General features: G+C 45.0%; 1 protein-coding gene across 1 annotated transcript in view; it reads right to left on the bottom strand.

Moving 5' to 3' along the window:
- The window catches only part of LOC124799190 (protein madd-4-like), a 571,457-nt gene that overhangs the window by 408,287 nt on the left and 138,087 nt on the right, over nucleotides 1-25,083 (bottom strand). Inside the window, exon 3 of the mRNA XM_047262725.1 lies at nucleotides 6,364-6,603. Coding sequence (XP_047118681.1) covers nucleotides 6,364-6,603 — 240 coding nt within the window. The remainder of the gene's footprint in view (nucleotides 1-6,363; nucleotides 6,604-25,083) is intronic.

Here is a 25,083-nt window from a genome sequence, read left to right as displayed (position 1 = left end):
GCTAGCTCGTTTGCTAAGAACGCGACGACACTTTGCACGCATCTGTTTACAATGAATGTAGTTTGCCATCATAGGATGACGGTTAAAAACGCGGGGAGCACGTCTTCGTGCGCGAATTGCGTCGTAGCATGCCTCAGTCCACCAAGGGACTAGAATACGATGTGGTATGCGAGGAATGGAACGTTCTGCAGCAGTATGGATAACATTGGTGAGACAGTCCACCTGGTCATCACAGCTGGGGAAGTCTTGTTCTTCGGTTCTTCGAAGGTCGCCAGGGAGGAATAAAGCTGCCAGTCAGCCTTAGAAAGCTGCCGTTTGGGCGTGCACGCAGATGGGGTAGGAGTCAGAAAACGGAGAGCACATGGGAAATGTTCGCTCGAGTAAGTGTCAGAAAGAACGGGCCACTCAAGATGATGGGCAACCTGGGCAATGCAGGAGGATAGGTCCAAATATGAATAGGTGTAAGAAGAGTCAGAAAGAAAAGTAGGTGCTCCATTGTTAAGACAGAAGAGGTTAAGTTGGTTAAGAAGGTCATCCAAGAGGGGACCTCTCTGACAGGCCCAGGGAGAACCCCAAAGTGGATGATGTGCATTACAGTCACAGAGTAGCAAAAATGGGGGAGTTAGCTGCCCAATAGGGTGATGGAAGTCTGCCTTAGTGACATATAATGACGGAGGTACATAAATGGTACAGAGGGAAAAAGTCATGTGGGGAAGGAAAAGGCGAATGGCAACAGCTTGAAGTAGTCAGGGAGATGGTTTCACTATGAATGTCATCCTGTATGAGATGCATGATGCCCCCATGAGATCGAACGCCGACCGCAGGGGGAAGGTCAAAAAGAATCGGTAAGTAATGTGAAACCTCAAAGCGGTCATGAGGGTGCAATTTAGCTTCCTGAAGGCAGAATACAAGGGGATGCTGCAATGCTGAAAGCAGCTGTAAATCCTCTTTGTGGGATCAAAGGCTGTGAACGTTCCATTGGAGGACTGTCATCAGGAGGAAGAGATGTAGGGGTGTCGACTCGGCGGCCGCCGCGTGGAAGCTAGTATAGAGTCGCTTCTACAGGGCATAGAAGCAGGAGGATCCTGCTCCATGGGGTGCACAGAAGCATCGGGTTGCTTGTGCGGTTGGTCCATGGAGTCCAGTGCTGAAAAACGGTTGTTGGTGCGCACCGGCGAGACAGGCTGGCCGAGCTAAGGTGCCATGTGGCGAGACTGTCGAACAGGATTTTCAAGTTGGTGAAGGAGAAGACCGTTTGCGTTTGGTGGATTTCTTCGAGCCTTTCTGGTTAGAGGAAGACTTGGGTGTTGTTTGGCTGGAGGGTTAGAGGAAGTCTTCATGGGAGTTCTTCTTCTGTCCTTTCCTGCCTACTGGCTATGTAGCTGTTGGCTGCGCCCCTAGAGGCGAGAGCTTGGCGGTTTGTTGCACAGTGGGATGGGAGGGGGCGTGAAGATGCTACCTTGAGACTGGGCGATTTGACAACCTCGGAGCTGAATCTGAGGTCGCATGTCTGCATGGTCATGTCCTTCATGCAGTGAGGAGTAACAATAACAGAGCTATAGGTGACACATGGTAGAACACAGGGCTTGCAACTAGCCAGCAACTTGCGAGAGACTGGGTAAGGCACTTTTTCCTTTAACCAGATCTCTTGGACAGCTGCTCATCTAGACACAAGGGACAATTCCGAAAGGAGGCGGCCTTGGCCGCCATTGCAGTTGATACAGCGTGCAAAAGGAGGCGGACAGTCGCTCTTGTGTGCATCCCTACCACAGGTTACACATTTGGGCTGAGTGTTGACAAGACGTTCTAGTTTGGTTGAAACGATGACACTGGTAGTAGTTCATTGGGTTTGTAATGTACGGCCGGACTGTGATAATTTCATAGCCTGCTTTGATCTTGGACGGCAGCACCATTCTATCAAAGGTGAGGAAAAGAGTGCAGGTGGGCACTGAGGAGGAATTTACCTTTTTCATTACACAGTGGACGGCAATGACACCCCGGTCAGAGAGGTAAGATTGGATTTCGGCCTCGGTTAGATCGTCGAGCAGCCTGGTGTAAATTACACCACAGGAAGGATTCAAAGCTTTATGGGCCTCGTCACGAACAGGGTAACTGTGGAGAAGCGAGGCAGCAAGCAGTTGTTATGCTTGAGAATCAAAAGCAGTCTCCAAAAGCAAAGTGCCATTCTGTAAACGAGAGCAGGATTTCATAGGTCCAGCAATTGCATCAATACCTTTCTGAATAATAAACGGGTTTACTACGGCGAAGGACTGACTGTCTTCAGTATGTGATACCACGAGGAACCGCGGTGCAGCGGGAAGGGTCTTCGAATAATTAACCTCATTACGCTTGGAAGATTGGGAAGGTGATTGACTCATTGCTAGAAAATCCCCCATGATTACCAGCACCTCTGATGGTGTGCTCCTTCCAACTGGTTGCTCCCTTGACAAGGGGGCGCACCCACCTTAGGTGATTGCTCATACCTCAGGTCACGCTTCCTGAACATCTGACAGAAGGACCAATCGGCCGGCAATTTGGGAAGGTTGCAGCTCTGGCAGTCATCCTTCCTGGGCTGGCCTGTACCAGGGGTACACGCGAATCCTACATGTCGACCCAGAGCTGGGAATTATGCACTACCCAGTCACCTGTTACGTGTCAGACGCGTGGGCCGGCCTTCATGAGCGCACAGGGAGGAAGAAGAAGAAGAAGAAGAAGAAGAGAAACCTCAAACGTCGAAGCAGAGGAACGAGAGGAGAAGGGAAACGAAGAAAGGAAAAAGGAGAGAGAAACAACTGTGAGACTGATTTTAAGTCAGCGACAGACAATACAGAACATTCCCGATAACATCCTACACATGTTCCCCAAGGGAGGGTAAAAAGAATAGCAAGATGATAGACATGAAGCACGGAAGGGAAAAAACGCTGCATAGGCTGGGGCCCCGTGATAGCCAAGCACGAACGTGCCAAAGAGTGACGTTCCCCCTGGGGGGGAAATTGATACAGTGAAGCACTGGTTCCGCCACCAGGTCAAGAACTGGTACCGAAAGAGCATACACGCCCTTGCTTCACGCTGGAGGAAGGCCATGGAACGGGACTGAGATTACGTGGAAAAATAATCGAGGTAAAACACCATTCTTTCGTGTGTGTAATTCTCATTATGTTCAATAAAAAACTGTTGAAGAAAAAATGTCTGTGCATTACTTTCTGGGGAACCCTCGTATTTCGAACAGCAGGAATAGCGATGTGTAGGATGAGGAGAACACTCACGCTGTAGCAGAGTCACACCATCAAGTACGTTTTGCTGTGAAAATCTAGGCCAACATTGTAGGCGACAATCTCACTGGGTCATATCTTCTACCTGGCCGTCTGAGTGGCCTGTACTTGAAATTCGTGCAAAAAGTTCTACCTGAGTTGTTGGAGAACGTACCCTTGGCCATTCGTGAGAGGACGTGGACACAATATGACGGTGCACGGCCTCACTGCAGTGCGGATGTCCGCAACCATCTCAGTGCTGTATATCCTGGTCGGTGAACTGGAAGGGGAGATCCTATTCCATGGCCTGCGAGGTCACCTGACCTTAATCCCCACGATTATTTCCTATGGGGATGTCAACAGTCACTTGTGTATGAGACCTCAATGGGTATGGAGATGGAATTAGTTGCCAGAATTGTAGCCGCCTTTGATGTGATTCGAAACACACCAGGGATATTTGTGAGGGTACATCAGAATCTTGTTCGCCGATGTCATATTTGAATAGAGGTTGACGGCCGCCAGTTACAGCACATTTTTTAAGTTACAGTACAAATGATACGTTAATTTTTTCAAGGATGGTATTTGCATTAACTGTAACTAATGAAAATAAAAAGATACAGAGTGATATGGCGCGCGCCGCTATCCTGTGACCTTGTTTATAGCGCGCGCTATAATCGATTATAGTTCTCTGTTCTGGATCGGGTGGGGTACCGGTGCTGATTTGCTATTACGTCGCTGGCGTGTGTTTGCGGTGGCGGGCGGAAAGCGAGAGGGTAGTCGGTTTCCGTGTATTGCATAGAACGTGAAGTTCGCTCTGCCTGACTCGCTGGTGACTAGCGCTAAGGTTGTTGTGCCTCGCAATACGAGCAGAGTGGTCTGGGGCGGAGGCGACTTGCCGCTGTGCGGGCCATGCGGTGGTGATTAATTGGAGTCGGCGTACTTGTTCTGCCTGCCTGTCTGATGTGGAGGTCCGGTGGGGTCCTGTGATACTCTCGCCCGGAGACAACTAGTTGCTGAATTTTGGAGTCGTCTGCCAGGTTAGGGTGTGGGCTCGGTTGGCTCTTCAGATTTTCCGCTGGAAGCTCCAGCAGCAGTTTCTGAACTTCATTATTATGTGGGACGGCGTTCTTGGAAGTTTTTGCTGTGTGTGTGTGTGTGTGTGTGTGTGTGTGTGTGTGTGTGGCACGTTTCGATATTTGTTGGTACTATTTTATTTACTCAACTGGAGTATCTTTTGGTTATCCCGCTGAGTGGGTCGTTGCCCACACGTTCTGCTCAGCGTTACCCTTGGTGGTGCCTGTTTGTTCCTTTTTAAAGGAATTCACGTAGATGGTTCCCGTTACCTGCCTGGAGTTGAGTTCATGTATATTTGGCATTTGATGTGTTAGGTAAAGTCTGCCTAAGAAAGGCGGTTTTGGACGGTATACGCATAGTGAATTACTGCTGCCTGGTATATGTGGTCTTCTAGGACCTGAACAACACGATCTCGTCAATTTGGTTTGTGTAACATCATTTAGTGGTGTGTTCTGTATTTTTATCTCACTGTGGTATTATTAACTTGGTGGAATAGTCCCGTTTGGTGTCGTTAAGGCACTTCTAAGACTGTGGTTTGACTATTCATGTGCGCTTGGCTTTTATTGTTTTGTTTTAAGAAGCGAGAATTAAATTACAATGAAATGAACACCCTCAGCTGCTTACAAGTTTTGACATACGTCAACGGGGACAGATGAAAATGTGTGCCCCGACCGGGACTCGAACCCGGGATCTCCTGCTTACATGGCAGACGCTCCGTCCATCTGAGCCACCGAGGACACAGAAGATAGCGCGACTGCAGGGATTTATCTCTGGCACACCTCCCGCGAAACCCACATTCTCAACGTATTGTCCCGCACTACATTCGTAGTGCCCTCGCCCATTATACTCATTACTCGCGGCGCGTTGCCGATTCCCGTAAGAGTTCGGGCACTGTTTGTGCATTCGCACAGAAGAAGAAGATGGTCAAGTGGCCGGTGAGCCTGAACTATATATTTAGTAAGATGGTATCTGTTCTTTCGGACAAGATTTGTGTGTGTTGGCTTCCGGCACTTGTTAAGAGCGCCCGAGTTAAGGGCGCCGTGGTTATAATGTGCTGTCGGGATGTTATATTGTTATTTGATTTTGAATTTTATCTTGTGTTGATATTATCTGTCGTGTGTTACAGAATATAACCAAGGTGAGTAAATGATGGGCAGTTGTGGGAGGCATGTCGGGGAGTTCTCAACGGTTTATTTCGGGGACCGTTTCTAGTGGGAAGGCTCTGAAGTGTTGAGAGCTCGCTTGTCTGTGATTGCGTTGGGAGTTGCCCTTGCCCTTCGGTTGTATCAAATTATTATTTTGTTATTATATTCGTTGGTTGTGTGTTGCGCTTCTTTGATTTCAAGGTGCCAAGTGCCATTATCTTTCTCAAGGTTTTTGTAAATGATCTTAAGTTGTATTGCTAAGTTAACTTATTACTGGATTTTGTCCCGTGGATAAACTCTAAAAGCAAATGGTTCAAATGGCTCTGAGCAGTATGGGACTTAACTTCTGAGGTCATCAGTCCCCTAGAACTTAGAACTACTTAAACCTAACTAACCTAATGACACCACACACACCCATGCCCGAGGCAGGATTCGAACCTACGACCGTAGCGGTCACTCGGCTCCAGACTGTAGCGCCTAGAACCGCTCGGTCACTCCGGCCGGCCTCTAAAAGCATTATTGTAAAAGGTTCTTTGATTTTATGGTGCCAGGCTGCCGTTACTGTTTTTAAAAGCTCATTCTTTTTTACCACTTGTTAAGTTCTGTAAGTTATATGAAACTGTAGTTATTTAAAAGAGTTTAGTATTGGCAATTTATATAAATTGTGTACAGAGTCTGCTGTTTGGATATTATTGGGTGGAATTCCTCGGATAGTTGTCCTATGAGACCACAAGTTGCACAGAGTAATGTGATTTTATTCCTGCTATCTTTTTAAGCTGGCTTCTCCGACCCAAGGTGCCCTACCTCAAATTGCTCAGTAGAGCATCCTGTTAAATTTTTGCCCGTTCTTACGGAAACGACAAGGTAGGGGCCAGTGTAGGCTACGGACGTACCTGGCACTGGCCACTGATGCACATGTCGAGCGAGCCGGAGCGGCAGCGCGTGCCGTCCTGCACGCGGGCCGCCAGCGTGGCGACCACGTGCGAGCCGTCGGGCCGCGTCGCGCGGCACGTGAGCGCGCACGGCGCCGCCTCCTGCTGGTGCGGCAACCAGCGCAGCTCGGCGCCCCTCCACGGCTCCTTGTCGAATGAGGCGCACTGCTGCGCGCGGAAGTCGCCCGGCTCGGGGCACGCCTGCGGACAGCAACCCGCAACGCGCACTGCTACACCTCGCTTCTGCACTTTGGCACTCGTAACACCTTTGATCTCTGGTACTTGACGTAACCTGACGAATATTACACTACTGACCATTAAATTTGCTACACCAACAAGAAATGCAGATGATAAACGGGACTCATTGGACAAATATATTATACTGGAACTGACATGTGATTACATTTTCACGCAATTTGGGTGCATAGATCCTGAGAAATCAGAACCCAGAACAACCATCTCTGGCCGTAATAACGGCCTCGATACGCCTGGGCATTGAGTCAAACAGAGCTTGGATGGCGTGTACAGGTACAGCTGCCCATGCTGCTTCAACACGGTACCACAGTTTCAAGAGTAGTGACTGGCGTATTGTGAACAGACGTTTTCAATTGGCGAGAGATCTGGAGAATGTGCCGGCCAGGGCAGCAGTCGAACATTTTCTGTGTCCAGAAAGGCCCGTACAGGACCTGAAACATGCGGTCGTGCATTATCCTGCTGAAATGTAGGGTTTCGCAGGGATCGAATGAAGGGTAGAGCCACGGGTCGTAACACATCTGAAATGTCACGTCCACTGTTCAGAGTGTCGTCAAAGCGAACAAGAGGTCACCGACACGTGTAACCAATGGCACCCCATACCATCGCGCCAGGTGATACCCCAGTATGGCGACGACGAATACACGCTTCCAATGTGCATTCATCGCAATGTCTCCAAACACGAATGCGACCATCATGAACCTGCATTCATCCGAAAAAATGATGTTTTGCCATTCGTGCACCCAGGTTCGTCGTTGAGTACACCATCGCAGGCGCTTCTGCCTGTGATGCAGCGTCAAGGGTAACTGCAGCCATGGTCTCCGAGCTGATAGTCCATGCTGCTGCAACCGTCGTCGAACTGTTCGTGCAGACGGTTGTTGCCTTGCAAACGTCCCCATCTGTTGACTCTGGGATCGAGACGTGGCTGCACGCTCCGTTACAGCCATGCGGATGCTTGTCGTCTCGACTGCTAGTGATACGAGGCCATTGGGATCCAGCACGGCGTTCCGTATTACCCTCCTGAAGCCACAGATTCCATATTCTCCTAGGAGTCATTTGATCTCGACCAATGCGAGCAGCAATGTCGCGATATGATAAACCGCAATCGCGTTAGGTTACAATCCGACCTTTATCAAAGTCGGAAACGTGATGGTACGCATTTCTCCTCTTTACACGAGGCATCACTACAACGTTTCTTTAGGCAACGCTGTTTGCGTATGAGAAATCGGTTGGAAACTTTCCTCATGTCAGCACGTTGTAGGTGTCGCCACCGGTGTCACCCTTGTGTGAATGCACTGAAAAGCTACTCATTTGCATATCACAGCATCTTCTTCCTGTCAGTTAAATTTCGCGTCTGTAACACGTCATCTTCGTTGTGTAGCTATTTTAATGGCCAGTAGTGTATTACCAAAATTTCAAGTTTGTGATCGTGATCTTCGAACATAAGTTGCTGTAATGAGTAGTAAATACTGTGTGAGCTAAGACGGAGGTATTCATAGTGAAGCACCATTCTACTGATATGAACGTGTACATCACAAATTTCCAGCTTTGTAAGTGACTTTACAAGTGTAAGTTTTCAGAACATTTTTTTCTGTACTTCCCTGCGTGTCCTACATCGTGTTTGCTGCGTTGTTACGAGGCGTGTTTTCTTAAGTAAGTACCGTTTTGAAATTAAACAAAGAGGTGCTAAGATATCCCAATAACTTTGTTTTTAAACGGAAGCTTGTACTTTAATCTACGCACTGACGCCATTACAGTCTGGTTCTTCCTTGTTTACATTGTGTACTGAGTGTTCAAGATGCCTCCGATAATCGTGAGTCCCGCCGACTGTGAAGCACGGGCTGTTAAAAGATTTCTTGGTGCTAAAAGCCTAAAAGCGATCGATATCCACCGTGAGATCTGTGCAGTTTACGGAGAAAACATTATGAGTGATGGAATGGTAAGAAAGTGGGTGAGAGCATTTAAAGATGGCCACACAAATGTGCATGATGAACAATGGAGTGGGCGTACTTCGGTCGCTAATGAAAGTTTGGTGCAGGAAGTGGACAATAAGGTGAGAGAAAACAGACGCTTTACGATTTCCTCCTTGCGGGATGACTTTCGTAAGGTTTCTCGTAGTGTTTTGTATGGCATTGTCACCGAGCACTTCAATCACCTAAAATTGTGCGCACGTTGGGTACCGAAAATGTTGACGGATGTGCACAAAACCAAACGTTTAGACAGTTCAGTGACTTTTCTTGAGCGGTACCACAAAGACGGTGATGATTTCTTATGCCAAAATGTTACGGGCGACGAATCACGGGTGGTCTACTCCTCACCAGAATCGAAGCAACAGTCCATGGAAGTTGAGCAAGGGCATCGTTTTGCTGCAAGACAATGACCGTACGCATGTGGCGAATCAGATCAAAGATTTCATCACATCTTTTCGATGGGAAACTCGAAATCATCCTCCGTACAGCTCCGATCTTGCACCCAGTGACTACCATCTGTTCCTGCACTTGAAGAAACACATGGGCGATCAGCGTCTTCAAGACGATGACGAAGTCAAAACAGTGGTGATGCAGTGGTTAACAAAAAAATGGCTCTGAGCACTATGCGACTTAACTGCTGAGGTCATCAGTCGCCTAGAACTTAGAACTAATTAAACCTAACTAACCTAAGGACATCACACACATCCATGCCCGAGGCAGGATTCGAACCTGCGACCGGAGCGGTCACGCGACTCCAAACAGTGGTTAACAAATCAGGCGGCAGAGTTCTGTGAGGAGGGTATTCAAAAACTGCTACAACTTTACGACAAGTGCCTCAATATTGGCGGAAATTATGTAGAAAAGTAGATTAAGGTACAGGCTTTCATCTAAGAATAAAATTATTGAGATATCTTAGCACGTCACCGAGCGAGGTGGCGCAGTGGCTAGCATACTGGACTCTCATTCGGGAGGACGACGGTTCAATCTCGTCTCCAGCCATCCTGATTTAGGTTTCTCGTGATTTCCCTAAATCGTTTCAGGCAAATGCCGGGATGGTTCCTTTGAAAGGGCACGGCCGATTTCCTTCCCTATCCTTTCCTAACCCGAGCTTGAGCTCCGTCTCTAATTACCTCGTTGTCGACGGGACGTTAAACACTAACCTCCTCCTCTTAGCACGTCTTTTTTAAATTTAGAAACGGTACTTACTTAAAAAACACGCCTCATATAACGTCACGAGTGATGACTGTTTTATGAAAAGGTAGATGAATAAAGTTGTGTTGCTACAGTTGGTGGTTTGCAATGCATTATTTCAAATAAAAAGTGCCAGACACCTGCTATGGAACACTAATTGGGGTGTGAGAACCCTTCGACTTCATGACTGCTTAGCTGCCGACGCTTTCAGTGAGGTGTCTGAGCATCTGTGGAGGAACGGAAACGCTTTCTTTCTCAAGAGCCGAGACCAGAGAAGATAGGACGCTGGGATGTAGAGCAAAGTTGACGTTGTAACTCCATGCCAACGACGTCCATCAGCATCAGGTATGAACCGTCCGCAGCTCAGACCATTTCAGGAATGTTTATGTCCACAAACCATTGCCTCGCTGATGCTGCTTTATGACTGGTGTGTTGTCGTACTGATACAGTCATCGTCTCCGGACTGTTTTTCCACTTTACAGTATACATAATGCTTTAAAACGTGTTCATATCCTTCTGTATTTACTGTTCTCTTAAGTGCAGTACGGTCTCCACAGCCTAACTACCACAAACCTCCCTAAATCGAAACACCACCTCGTATTTACTTCACTGTTACTATTACACATGATGTCAGTTAACGTTCTCCAGTCATTCGCCAAACCCAGACCTTTCCATCAGACTCACACAGGATGAAGCGTGATTCGTCACTCCAAATTACTCGTTTCCAGCTACCAGTGTGCAACGGCGTCTCTCTTTGCACCATCTCAAACGTCGCTTAGCGTTGAGCACAGAAAGGTGTGGCTCACGAGGGATGATTGACTGTTTTAACTCCCTACTTAGAGTCCTTGTGCTAGCTGAACTCCTGATTGCACTTTGGAACATACGAGTGATTCATTCGCCTCCTGCGATTTTCTCGGAATTTCCAGAGCAGTGCACTTTACTACTTCTACATTATGCTGTTTTAATGGCCTACTGAAGGTGTGCAAAGTTTGAAGTAAATCCATGATCGCAACGTCGTGGCCTCTTCTTGTGAGAAAATATTCCACAAGCACGCAATTTGACTGCGAGCCGCTTTTGAGGTACATTGTCAATAGCATTTTGGAAATGGAATGTAGTCGAATTGCTGTGAAAACTAGATTTGGAAATGATTTTAGCCAGCCGGAGTGGCCGAGCAGTTAAAGGCGCTACAGTCTGGAACGGCATGACCGCTACGGTCGCAGGTTCGAATCCTGCCTCGGTCATGGGTGTGTGTGATGTCCTTAGGTTAGTTAGGTTTAAGTAGTTCTAAGTTCTAGGGGACTTATGACCACAGCAGTTGAGTCCCATAGTGCTCAGAGGCATTTTTGAAATGATTTTTGTGTAAACTGTTTATCGTCCGTTTCTCACTTTCGTCATACTTTCAGAAAAGAGTTATTAGCACTTAAATCTGCATTCTAATCAAAAAGTTTCTCTTGTTCAGGAATGCTTTTCTTGCCATTACCATTTCTCTACTTTAATTCGAATGCATATTTAAGTGCTAATTACTCTTTTCTGAAAGTATTTTTCTGGATAGTAGCCATTTATGAAAGTGAAAAATAGAAGATAAACAGTTTATACAAAAAGAGAACAGAGGGTTCTGAAATGTGGTGCCACAGAAGAATGTTAAGGACTGGGCTGGTAGATGGTGTAACTTACGCGGAGGTGCTGAATAATACTAGGGAGACAAGGAGTTTGTGCCAAAACTTGGCTGAAAAAAAAATGGTTCAAATGGCTCTGAGCACTATGGGACTCAACATCTTAGGTCATAAGTCCCCTAGAACTTAGAACTACTTAAACCTAACTAACCTAAGGACATCACACACACCCATGCCCGAGGCAGGATTCGAACCTGCGACCGTAGCAGTCCCGCGGTTCCCGACTGCAGCGCCAGAACCGCTAGACCACCGCGGCCGGCCTTGGCTGAAAGGAGACAGCTGTTGATGGAGCACATTCTGAGACATCAAGAGGTAAAACTCATAGAGAGTGTACAAGAGATGAATACAATAAGCAGATTCAGAAGTATGTAGGTTGAAGTAGTTATTCGGAGATGAAGAGTCTTGCACGGGACAGAGTAGCACGGGGAGCTGCTTGAAACCAATCTTCGAACTGACGACGACGACGACGACGACAACAACAACAATAACAACAACAACAACAATAACAATAACAACAACAACAACAACTACTACTACTACTACTATTGCTCCTCCTCTTGGGTACTGAAGCAACCTATGTCACTTAATAAACACAAATCTTCTGGTTAAGGTGGTAAAGCAGTTAGGCGTTGGAGTAAGCAGATAAAATAGCACCATTTTTTGCAGTCGTATATAGTCGATCATTTCGCGGCAGATCCGCACCTGAAGACTGGAAAGTTGCACGTCACACCAATATGCAAGAAAGGAAATAAAAGTGATTCCACGATTTATACAGCCCTATTATACACATCAACTTGTAGCAGGCTTTTGGAACGCTGTGAAATACCTCGAAGACAACTGTATGTGTACACATAACCAACATGGATTCAGAAAATGTCATTCTAATGAAAGACAACTGGCTCTGTGTTCACAGGAACAAATGAGTGCTATCGACAGAGGAGCTCAAGTTGATCCCATATTTCTAGATTTCCAGAAAGCTTTCGAAATCGTTTCTCACAAGCGACTGCTTGTCAAATCGCCTCCCTTTAAAGTATCCTCTCAGTTGTGCAGCTGGTTTCATTATTTCCTGTCACAGAGGTCGTCAGCAGACCAACTGTACATAGGAAATTTCTTCATTTTAGTTCAAAGTTTTCGACTCAGGCTATTCTGGGCCAGGGCTCCTCATCTCAGATTGATGCATTTAATTCTTAATTTGTGTGGTTATGATGTCCGTAGCAGCTTTACTATTGTTAAAGAAATTTAAATTCTGCCTTTCTAACAACTATTATATGCAAAATTTCTACCACCATACGCGTTTCGTTTTATTGATATAAAACATTTTCATTGGTCTGAAATAAAGCACATTTGAAGACCTTGAAGAGAAGCAGAATTATGGCAAACGAAATACGGTAACTCAGGTGCTTTATTCATATTAAGCAGAGAAATGGCAGCTGTACTTATAATTTCAGATTCTCGCTAATGGTAAAATTTTGTCAGGATGTGTTTCCGTCAGTAGAGTAACGTGTGCGGTGTTCGTGCCAGGAAAATGCTTGCCAAGGATGTTTTGTACAAGTCCGAGAATGATGTGGATAGCTACGACTAGGGTAAAGATTCATGAATGTATTCCAGAATACAAATGTGCTTCAAACTTGTTGATAGTCACTTAAAAGTGAATAATTATTTAAACAAAAAATGTTAACTTGTATCTCTTACCATACTTTAAGCGAATTTACGTGACAGTGTGATGGTAGAAATGATAAGGTCCAACCTTAACCTTGTTTACGTGTTGTTGTAAGGTGACAGTAAAATTAATGTTATACAGGGTGAGTCACCTAACGTTACCGCTGGATATATTTCGTAAACCACATCAAATACTGACGAACCGATTCCACAGACCGAACGTGAGGAGAGGGGTTAGTGTAATTGTTTAATACAAACCATACAAAAATGCACGGAAATATGTTTTTAACACAAACCTACGTTTTTTTAAATGGAAACACGTTAGTTTTGTTAGCACATCTGAACGTATAAACAAATACGTAATCAGTGCCGTTTGTTGCATTGTAAAATGTTAATTACATCCGGAGATATTGTAACCTAAAGTTGACGCATGAAACCTCCGACGTTCAGTTGCGTGTTGTAACAAACACGGGCCACGGTCGGTGAGCAGCATCTGCAGGGACATGTTTACGATGACGACCGTGTTTACGAGTGTGGCTGTAGTGCACTGTTGTGGTTTGGTCTATCTGTCGCAGTGTCCGCATGTAGCGCTTGCTGCTATTGTTATTCTGCATTCGTCTCCACACGCAGACCAACTGTAGTACACCGTGTTACCAGACGTCTGTGATAGTGTAGTGTTGTAGGAACTGTGACCATGGTGTATTCGAACTCTGAAAAGGCGGAGATGATACTCATCTATGGCGAGTGTCGACGAAATGCAGCTGAAGCCTGCAGGGTGTATGCAGAACGGTACCCGGACAGAGAGCATCCAACGTGCCGCACATTGCAAAACATCTACCGCCAACTGTATGCAACAGGTATGGTCGTAGCACGCAAACGGGTCCGTAACAGGCCCGTCACAGGAGAAGCGGGTGCAGTTGGTGTGTTAGCTGCTGTTGCCATGAACCCACACATGAGTACACGGGACATTGCGAGAGCCGGTGGACTGAGTCAAAGTAGTGTCATGCGCATACTGCGTCGTCACCGCTTTCACCCGTTTCATGTGTCGCTACATCATCAATTACATGGTGATTAGTCTTCGAGTGCAATTCTGTCAATGGGCATTAACAGAGAATGCGTTGCAGTTCTACCTGTTTACCGATGAAGCGGGTTTCACAAACCACGGGGCAGTGAATCTACGGAACATGCATTACTGGTCCATGGACAATCCTCGCTGGCTCAGACAGGTAGAGCGACAGCGACCGTGGATTGTAAATGTATGGTGCGGAATCATTGGCGACCACCTCATTGGTCCTCACTTCATTGCAGGGGCCCAAACAGCTGCAACATACATCGAGTTTCTACAGAATGATCTGCCAACGTTGCTCGAAAACGTCCCACTGGAAACGCGTCGACGTATGTTGCATCAGCATGATGGTGCACCTGCACATTCCGCAATTAACACTAGGCTGACCCTTGACAGGAAATTCGACGGGCGTTTCATAGGACGTGGAGGACGCATAAATTGGCCAGCCCGTTCTCCTGATCATACACCTCTGGACCTCTTTCTGCGGGGTACCTTAAAGGAGAATGTGTACCGTGATGTGCCTACAACCCCAGAGGATATGAAACAACGTATTGTGGCCGCCTGCAGCGACATTACACCAGATGTACTGCGGCGTGTACGACATTCATTACGCCAGAGATGGCAATTGTATGCAGCAAATGATGGCCACCACACTGAACATCTATTGGCCTGACATGTCGGGACACACTCTATTCCACTCCGTAATTGAAAACGGAAACCACGTGTGTACGTGTACCTCACGCCTCACATGGTAATGTACATGTGCGTCAGTGAAAAAGACCAATAAAAAGGTAAGGGTAGAAAGAAGGATCCTTTATTGTATGATCATATGATAGCGGAACAAACACTGGTAGCAGTTACTTCTGTAAAATATCTGGGAGTATGCGTGCGGAACGATTTGAAGTGGAATGATCATATAAAATTAATTGTTGGTAAGGCGGGTACCAGTTTGAGATTCATTCGGAGAGTCCTTAGAAAATGTAGTCCATCAACAAAGGAGGTGGCTTACAAAACACTCGTTCGACCTATACTTGAGTATTGCTCATCAGTGTGGAATCCGTACCAGATCGGGTTGACGGAGGAGATAGAGAAGATCCAAAGAAGAGCGGCGCGTTTCGTCACAGGGTTATTTGGTAACCGTGATAGCGTTACGAAGATGTTTAATAAACTCAAGTGGCAGACTCTGCAAGAGAGGCGCTCTGCATTGCGGTGTAGCTTGCTAAGCAGGTTTCGAGAGGGTGCGTTTCTGGGTTAGGTTAGTGTTGTTTAACGTCCCGTCGACAACGAGGTCATTAGAGACGGAACGCAAGCTCGGGTTAGGGAAGGACGGGGAAGGAAATCGGCCGTGCCCTTTCAAAGGAACCATCCCGGCATTTGCCTGAGACGATTTAGGGAAATCACGGAAAACCTAAATCAGGATGGCTGGAGACGGGATTGAACGGTCGTCCTCCCGAATGCGAGTCCAGTGTGCTATCCACTGCGCCATCTAGCTCAGTGGTGCGTTTCTGGATGAGGTATCGAATATATTGCTTCCCCCTACTTATATCTCCCGAGGAGATCACGAATGTAAAATTAGAGAGATTAGAGCGCGCACGGAGGTTTTCAGACAGTCGTTCTTCCCGTGAACCATACGCGACTGCAACAGGAAAGGGAAGTAATGACAGTGGCACGTAAAGTGCCCTCCGCCACACACCGTTGGGTGGCTTGCGGAGTATAAATGTAGATGTAGATGTTAGCACGTGGACGTAATGTGCTGTTCCAGTCTCTTCTGTATCTAAGGTCCATCACCGTTCCCTTTGGATCCCTACATAATTCGGTGCTTTCCGATACACACGATCGAACAGCGGAGGAGTGGTACTCAAGCGTAACTTTAGGTTACAATATCTCTGGATGTAATTAACATTTTACAATGCAACAAACGGCATGGATTACGTATTTGTTTATATGTTCAGATGTGCTAACAAAACTAACGGGGTTCCATTTAAAAAAAACGTAGGTTTGTGTTAAAAAACATACTTCCGTGGATTTTTTTTTGTTTGTATTAACCAATTACACTAGCCCCTCTCCTCACGTTCGGTCTGTGGAATCGATTCGTCAGTATTTGATGTGGTTTACGAAATATATCCAGCGGTAATGTTAGGTGACTCACCCTGTATTGTGGTGAATCATTGATTAATTTTTGACGTTGTTATGGTATATTATTGCAGAAATTGGAAATGAAAATCATAGTATCACAACTGAAAGAAGTCGGACCTTCTAAATGAAGTTTCATAGTAATGTTTCGATAATTCGCCCAGCAAGTAAACAGTAGTAAGCCAATGCTAACCCATGTTAAGTGCACTCAGTTTGCAAGTATTAAGTACCCATGACATATTTTTAAGAACACAATTGCATACAGTATTTACATCTTTCAAAATATGTCGTCACTACAGAAATGTTTAAAAAAAAAAAAAACACTTATCCGAATGAAAGATTCGCAATGGATGCACTTGAAATGTCTCGTGAAATTTTAGTGAAACAAATACTGCACAATTTCTCAAAACAACCATATTATCCCTTTACAGCCAAGGTCTTCATTTAAAATTATTCTTTGCTTTCTAGACCTTGAAACAGTTAGTTATAAAAGAGACAGACTTGTGATCTTTTACTTATGGCATTTCGTGCCTGATTTTCACTTACATCAGGAACTATTTTCTGCTTCTACATTTTCGACCATTCCTTCGTTTGCTACTGGTGGTTTTTGCCTAGTCTCACATTGATTTGCAACACTACAAAATACCTGATGTGAAATATGAGACAATATAATGTCACTACTGTTTGTATAATTCATATATGACAAACCATAGATGGTATTTTTAGATCAAGTGGAAACGAAATCTAGTGGTTAACATGGCAACATTAAATACACTAAAAAAAACCAGTGATAAATTTAAATAGAAGTTTGCAAGGAAACATGAAGGGTAGTATATTGTGACGTGTTTAACATCAGCTAATGTGTAATGCACCAAACCTGAGTGAGAGTAGATAAGAAACTTCAGTGCCAAACGAAGAAATACATCGAAAAAATGCAAGTAAACAATTCTTGATGTAGGCGAAAACCTGACGTACATTGCCGTAATCGAAAAATCGCACCTCAGTATCTTTTTCAACGAACTATTTTTAGATCCAGAAAGCAATATAAAATTATGTATGTTTGATTACAGACCACTGACGATGCTTTACATCAGTAAAACGAAACTCGTATGGCGTTATAAATACTTATTTTTTAGTAGCTGTACATTCGTAGTTTAAATATCTGTAATAAATATTACATTTGGTCTTCTCCATCATCCTGAAAGACTGTATCATCATCACGAAAACATCCTACGCACATTGACGTAGCCGCTTTATTGGCAGTCACTCGATATGTTTGCTCCGTATAACGTGAATTTTAGCGCTGGTTCTGTTTAACTCTAGGCCACAGTGTAAACATTTGGACTCTTGTCTGATGGCCGGTATATGCTGTGATTTATTGCATCTGTTACTGTAAATGTAAACATGCAGAGGACGGTAATCATTTTGGACTTCGCCATGCACCTTTTTAATACAATTTAAATTGCTGAAATTAATTGGGACCAGCCTTGTCGCTAGTGAATCGTAAACATTTCTGGCAAACGTTTCGCTGATTCTGTCATGCAAACCATATTTCACATGTCGGATAGAGTTTGCTGAATTATTATTTCGCGTCATTCGTGACCAAAAAGGAAACTCGTGTCGCCTTATGCACTCGTCTTATGTAGTGTTCTCTGGGGAAATTTATTACATAGCTGACTGGATACAATCAGCGGGAATGAAACGATATTGGCCCTTTTTATTTAAATAAATGGCTCACTCAACCATGGTGTTTTATTTTATTCTTTGTTTTAAAGAAATTTCCGCCATATGACTGTTAATCGTTCACTTATTTTACACAATTTTACACAATGTTACACGTAGAAACGCCGGCCGCGGTGGTCTAGCGGTTCTAGGTGCGCATTCCGGAACCGCGCGACTGCTACGGTCGCAGATTCGAATCCTGCCTCGGGCATTGATGTGTGTGATGTCCTTAGGTTAGTTAGGTTTAAGTAGTTCTAAGTTCTAGGGGACTGATGACCACAGATGTTAAGTCACGTAGTGCTCAGAGCCATTTGAACCATTTTACCATTTTACACGTAGAAACAATTGGTTAAAAAACATTTGAAACCATTAGTTACGTTGTCAAAAATGTCTGACTGTCTGTGAAATGTCAGCGTCTAAAAATATACCTCTGGTCTTATAGAGCAGTTTTTAACATGTAAGTAATGTTTTCATATTCGTAACAAGCTCTTGTTTCTACGCCCTAACCTGTGTGATACGTACTCTTTACCGATTTTCAGTTCAGCATGCACTTGAGAATGGCTATAAAGTCAAATGGTGATGGTGTAAAACAAACGAACAGTTAACAGGGTTGGTTCAAATGGCTCTGAGAACTATGGGACTTAACAGCTGTGGTCTTCAGTCCCCTAGAACTTAGAACTACTTAAACCTAACTAACCTAAAGACATCACACACATCCATGCCCGAGGCAGGATTTGAACCTGCGACCGTAGCAGTCGCGCGGTTCCGGACTGCGCTCCTAGAACCGCGAGACCACCGCGGCCGGCAGTTAACAGGGAAATGGCGGAAATATTTTTCAAAACATTCTGTACCACTTTGGTCCCCCATGAAGGAAAGATTATGATATTTTAATACGCGGGATATTTTTTCCTTTGTAACTGTGTAGACAACTAAAAACTCTGCTTGAGTGTAGCTTAGTACTGTGGCAATACGCTGAAGTAACGTAAGCTGTTGAATCATTGCGTGAATCGACATTTCATAATTAAAAAAAAATGGCTCTGAGCACTATGGGACTCAACTGCTGAGGTCATTAGTCCCCTAGAACTTAGAACTAGTTAAACCTAACTAACCTAAGGACATCACGAACATCCATGCCATAGGCAGGATTCGAACCTGCGACCGTAGCGGTCTTGCGGTTCCGGACTGCAGCGCCTTTAACCGCACGGCCACTTCGGCCGGCTTTCATAATTCATCTGGCTCTTAATACCTCTTCTCCCATGCTAATGATAGACGCCAATGTGCATGCACGGTGACCAATTACATGCATTGTAAAACCCTGCTGCAGCGGCGGAGATATACCGCCACTGTTGACAATGTTTATTACTAGTATACACTTCTGGCCATTAAAATTGCTACACCAAAAAGACATGCAGATGATAAACGAGTATTCATTGGACAAATATATTATACTAGAACTGACATGTGATTACTTTTTCACGCAATGTGGGTGCATGTTGTTGTTGTGGTCTTCAGTCCTGAGACTGGTTTGATGCAGCTCTCCATGCTACTCTAACCTCTGCAAGCTTCTTCACCTCCCAGTACCTACTGCAACCTACATCCTTCTGAATCTGCTTAGTGTATTCATCTCTTGGTCTCCTTCTACGATTTTACCCTCCACACTGCCCTCCAATACTAAATTGGTGATCCCTTGATGCCTCAGAACATGTCCTACCAACCGATCCCTTCTTCTGGTCAAGTTGTGCAACAAACTTCTCTTCTCCCCAATCCTGTTCAATACTTCCTCATTAGTTATGTGATCTACCCATCTAATCTTCAGCATTCTTCTGTAGCACCACATTTCGAAAGCTTCTATTCTCTTCTTGTCCAAAATATTTATCGTCCATGTTTCGCTTCCATACATGGCTACACTCCATACAAATACTTTCAGAAATGACTCCCTGACACTTAAATCTATACTCGATATTAACAAATTTCTCTTCTTCAGAAACGCTTTCCTTGCCATTGCCAGTCTACATTTTATATCCTCTCTACTTCGACCATCATCAGTTATTTTGCTCCCCAAATAGCAAAACTCCTTTACTACTTTAAGTGTCTCATTTCCTAATCTAATTCCCTCAGCATCACCCGACTTAGGTCGACTACATTCCGTTATCCTCGTTTTGCTTTTGTTGATGTTCATCTTATATCCTCCTTTCAAGACACTGTCCATTCCATTCAACTGCTCTTCCAAGTCCTTTGCTGTCTCTGACAGAATTACAATGTCATCGGCGAACCTCAAAGTTTTTATTTCTTCTCCATGGATTTTAATACCTACTCCGAATTTTTCTTTTGTTTCCTTTACTGCTTGCTCAATATACAGATTGAGTAACATCGGGGAGAGGCTACAACCCTGTCTTACTCCCTTCCCAACCACTGATTCCCTTTCATGCCCCTCAACTCTTATAGCTGCCACCTAGTTTCTGTCAAACTTTAAATAGCCTTTCACTCCCTGTATTTTACCCCTGCCACCTTTAGAATTTGAAAGAGAGTATTCCAGTCAACATTGTCAAAAGCTTTCTGTAAGTCTACAAATGCTAGAAACGTTGGTTTGGCTTTCCTTAATCTTTCTTCTAAGATAAGTCGTAGGGTCAGTATTGCCTCACATGTTCCAACATTTCCATGGAATCCAAACTGATCTTCCCCGAGGTCGGCTTCTATCAGTTTTTCCATTCATATGTTAAGAATTCGCTTTAGTATTTTGCAGCTGTGGCTTATTAAACTGATAGTTCGGTCATTTTCACATCTGTCAACACCTGCTTTCTTTGGGATTGGAATTATTATATTCTTCTTGAAGTCTGAGGGTATTTCGCCTGTTTCATACATCTTGCTCACCAGATGGTAGAGTTTTGTCAGAACTGGCTCTCCCAAGGCCGTCAGTAGTTCCAATGGAATGTTGTCTACTCCGGGGGCCTTGTTTCGACTTAGGTCTTTCAGTGCTCTGTCAAACTCTTCACGCAGTATGGTATCTCCCATTTCATCTTCATCTACATCCCCTTCCATTTCCATAATCTTGTCCTCAAGTACATCGCCCATGTATAGACCCTCTATATACTCCTTCCACCTTTCTGCTTTCCCTTCTTTGCTTATAACTGGGTTTCCATCTGAGCTCTTGATGTTCATTCAAGTGGTTCTCTTATCTCCAAGGGTCTCTTTAATTTTGCTGTAGGCAGTATCTATCTTACCCCTAGTGAGATAAGCCTCTACATCCTTACATTTGTCCTCTAGCCATCCCTGCTTAGCCATTTTGCATTTCCTGTCGATCTCATTTTTGAGACGTTTGTATTCCTTTTTGCCTGCTTCATTTACTGCATTTTTATATTTTCTCCTTTCATCAATTAAATTCAATATTTCTTCTGTTACCCAAGGATTTCTACTAGCCCTCGTCTTTTTACCTACTTGATCCTCTGCTGCCTTCACTACTTCATCCCTCAGAGCTACCCATTCTTCTTCTACTGTATTTCTTCCCCCAATTCCTGTCAATTGTTCCCTTATGCTCTCCCTGAAACTCTGTACAACCTCTGGTTTAGTCAGTTTTCTTAGCCCCAATCCATATTCACCTACTACGTTTCCTTCTCTCCCTTTTCCTACACTCGAATTCCAGTCACCCATGACTATTAAATTTTCATCTCCCTTCACTATCTGAATAATTTCTTGTATTTCATCATACATTTCTTCAATTTCTTCGTCATCTGCAGAGCTAGTTGGCATATAAGCTTGTACTACTGTAGTAGGTGTGGTCTTTGTATCTATCTTGGCCACAATAATGCGTTCACTATGCTGTTTGTTGTTGCTTACCTGTATTCCTATTTTCCTATTCATTATTAAACCTACTCCTGCAATACCCCTATTTGATTTTGTGTTTATAACCCTGTAGTCACCTGACCAGAAGTCTTGTTCCTCCTGCCACCGAACTTCACTAATTCCCACTATATCTAACTTTAACCTATCCATTTCCCTTTTTAAATTTTCTAACCTACCTGCCCGATTAAGGGATCTGACATTCCGCGCTCCGATCCTTAGAACGCCAGTTTTCTTTCTCCTGATAACGACATCCTGTTGAGTAGTCCCCACCCGGAGATCTGAATGGGGGACTATTTTACCTCCGGAATATTTTACCCAAGAGGACGCCATTATCATTTAATCATACAGTAAAGCTGCATGAGCCGGCCGAAGTGGCCGTGCGGTTAAAGGCGCTGCAGTCTGGAACCGCAAGACCGCTACGGTCGCAGGTTCGAATCCTGCCTCGGGCATGGATGTTTGTGATGTCCTTAGGTTAGTTAGGTTTAACTAGTTCTAAGTTCTAGGGGACTAATGACCTCAGCAGTTGAGTCCCATAGTGCTCAGAGCCATTTTTGAAAGCTGCATGCCCTCGGGAAAAATTACGGCCGTAATTTCCCCTTCCTTTCAGCCGTTCGCAGTACCAGCACAGCAAAGCCGTTTCGGTTATTGTTACAAGGCCAGATCAGTCAATCATCCAGACTGTTGCCCTTGCAGGTTCGAATCCTGCCTCGGGCATGGGTGTGTGTGATGTCCTTAGGTTAGTTAGGTTTAAGTAGTTCTAAGTTCTAGGGGACTTATGACCTAAGATGTTGAGTCCCATAGTGCTCAGAACCATTTGAACCATTTTGTTGCCCTTGCAACTACTGAAACGGCTGCTGCCCCTCTTCAGGAACCACATGTTTATCTGGCCTCTCAACAGATACCCCTCCGTTGTGGTTGCACCTACGGTACGGCCATCTGTATCGCTGAGGCAAGCAAGCCTCCCCACCAACGGCAAGGTCCATGGTTCATGCGGGGGTGCATAGATCCTGAGAAATCAGTACCAAGAACATCCATCTCTGGCCGTAATAACGGCCTTGATACGCCTGGGCATTGAGTCAAACAGAGCCTGGATGGCGTGCACATTGCCATGCAGGTTCAACACGATACCACAGTTCATCAAGAGTAGTGACTGGCGTATTGTGACGAACCAGTTGTTCGGCCACCATTGACCAGACGTTTTCAGTTGGTGAGAGATCTGGAGAACGTGCTGGCGATGGCAGCAGTCGAACATTTTCTGTATCCAGAAAGGCTCGTACAGGACCTGCAACATGCAGTCGTCCATTATCTTGCTGAAATGTATGGTTTCGCAGGGATCGAATGAATGGTAGAGCCACGGGTCGTAACACATCTGAAATGTAACGTCCACTGTTCAGAGTGCCGTCAATGCGAACAAGAGGTGACCGAGACGTGTAACCAATGGCACCCCATACCATCACGCCGGGTGGTACGCCAGTATGGCGATGACGAATACACGCTTCAATGTGCGTTCACCCCGATGTGGCCAAACACGGATGCGACCATCATGATGCTGTAAAAATTGTTTTGCCATTTGTGCAGCCAGGTTCGTCGTTGAGTACACCATCGCAGGCACTCCTGTCTGTGATGCAGCGTCAAGGGTAACCGCAGCCATGGTCTCCGAGCTGATAGTCCATGCTGCTGCAAACTTCTTCGAACTGTTCGTGCAGATGGTTGTTATCTTGCAAACGTCTCCATCTGTTGACTCAGGGATCGAGACGTGGCTGCACGATCCGTTACAGCCATTCGGATAAGATGCCTGTCATCTCGACTGCTAGTAATACGAGGCCGTTGGGATCCAGCACGGCGTTCCGTATTACCCTACTGAACCCACCGATTCCATATTCTGCTAACAGTCATTGGATCTCGACCAACGCGAGCAGCAATGTCGCTATACGATAAACCGCAACCGCAATAGGCCACAATCCGACCTTTATCAAAGCCGGAAACGAGTAGGTATGCATTTCTCCTCCTTACACAAGGCATCACAACAACGTTTCACCAGGCAACGTCGGTTAACTGCTGTTTGTGTATGAGAAATCGGTTGGAAAGTTTCCTCAAGGTACGTTTACACTGGGATACATGTATCGCGACATGTATGAGCGACATGTCAATTTGACATGTCGCGATACATCACCTCATACAAAAATTCACGGAACTTGTATGCGGACCCTCGAGCTCATACATGTCGCGTATACATTTTGTATATCGCTTTTTGGCCATATACGCGACATGTATGAGCGACATTTGAAGAACTCGCGCATGCGCAGTACCATCATTTCCTGTCGTCTTGTCACCTGCCGCTTATTTTGACGATTAGCGCATGCGTAGTATCAGGCTCTTTGGCGGCTGTTTGAGTTTTGGAGGTGCCGACTATCGTTTCGACGTTAATGTATCCGCATAGAACATCAAAAAGTGCCATATGCAACATTATTCTTCGTGTTTGCGAGGCTACTGTGCAAGTTTTATTCCAAGAAGTGAAGGTAAAAGTTTTATATATATCAGAGTATGTAATACATTCTATAATTTTTTCATGCATCTGGCACGTATATCAATTTTTTGCTATTATTCCGGCGGCCTCGCGTGATAATGTTGACAGCGGATGCCGACAATCGTGTGTGAGACGTTCGCATTACGCAATCGCGCGACAATGCAAATGTTTTGTAATGAAATCTTCGTTTCAAGAGGAATCCCCAGTGGCCAAAAAACGGAGTGTTACTGCCAACTGATCCTCTGGTGGAATCGCTTCCCGAAAGTTTGTGTTGGTTTTGGACACAAGAGGAGCCACAAGTGATAACAAACCGCGGAAATCCTCCATACTCATCCTAACATAATTTCTAAAATATGCGCCATCCTTTAGCGTTAATTCGCGAGAAACTCTCTCTGCCACCATCTACGCTTCCTCCGCCTTTTCTTCCTATCATCTTCCAAAAGAGCAAGTGTACCAACACATAAAAATGTGAAATCTTCCAAATCGTCGTCGAAAGCTATCGCACAGTGATTCATATCAACCAGTGTAAACGCACGCTCATACATGTATGAGGTTGATACTTGTCAACTCATACAAGTCGCGATACATGTCGCAAAGTCGCATATACATGTATCTCATACATGTGCCGATACAAATGGCAGTGTAAAC

This window comes from Schistocerca piceifrons, chromosome 5, assembly GCF_021461385.2.
Source record: "Schistocerca piceifrons isolate TAMUIC-IGC-003096 chromosome 5, iqSchPice1.1, whole genome shotgun sequence".
NCBI classification, from domain to species: domain Eukaryota; kingdom Metazoa; phylum Arthropoda; class Insecta; order Orthoptera; family Acrididae; genus Schistocerca; species Schistocerca piceifrons.
The sequence above is the reverse complement of the archived record's forward strand: the minus strand, read 5'-3'. Positions and strand labels throughout refer to the sequence as shown.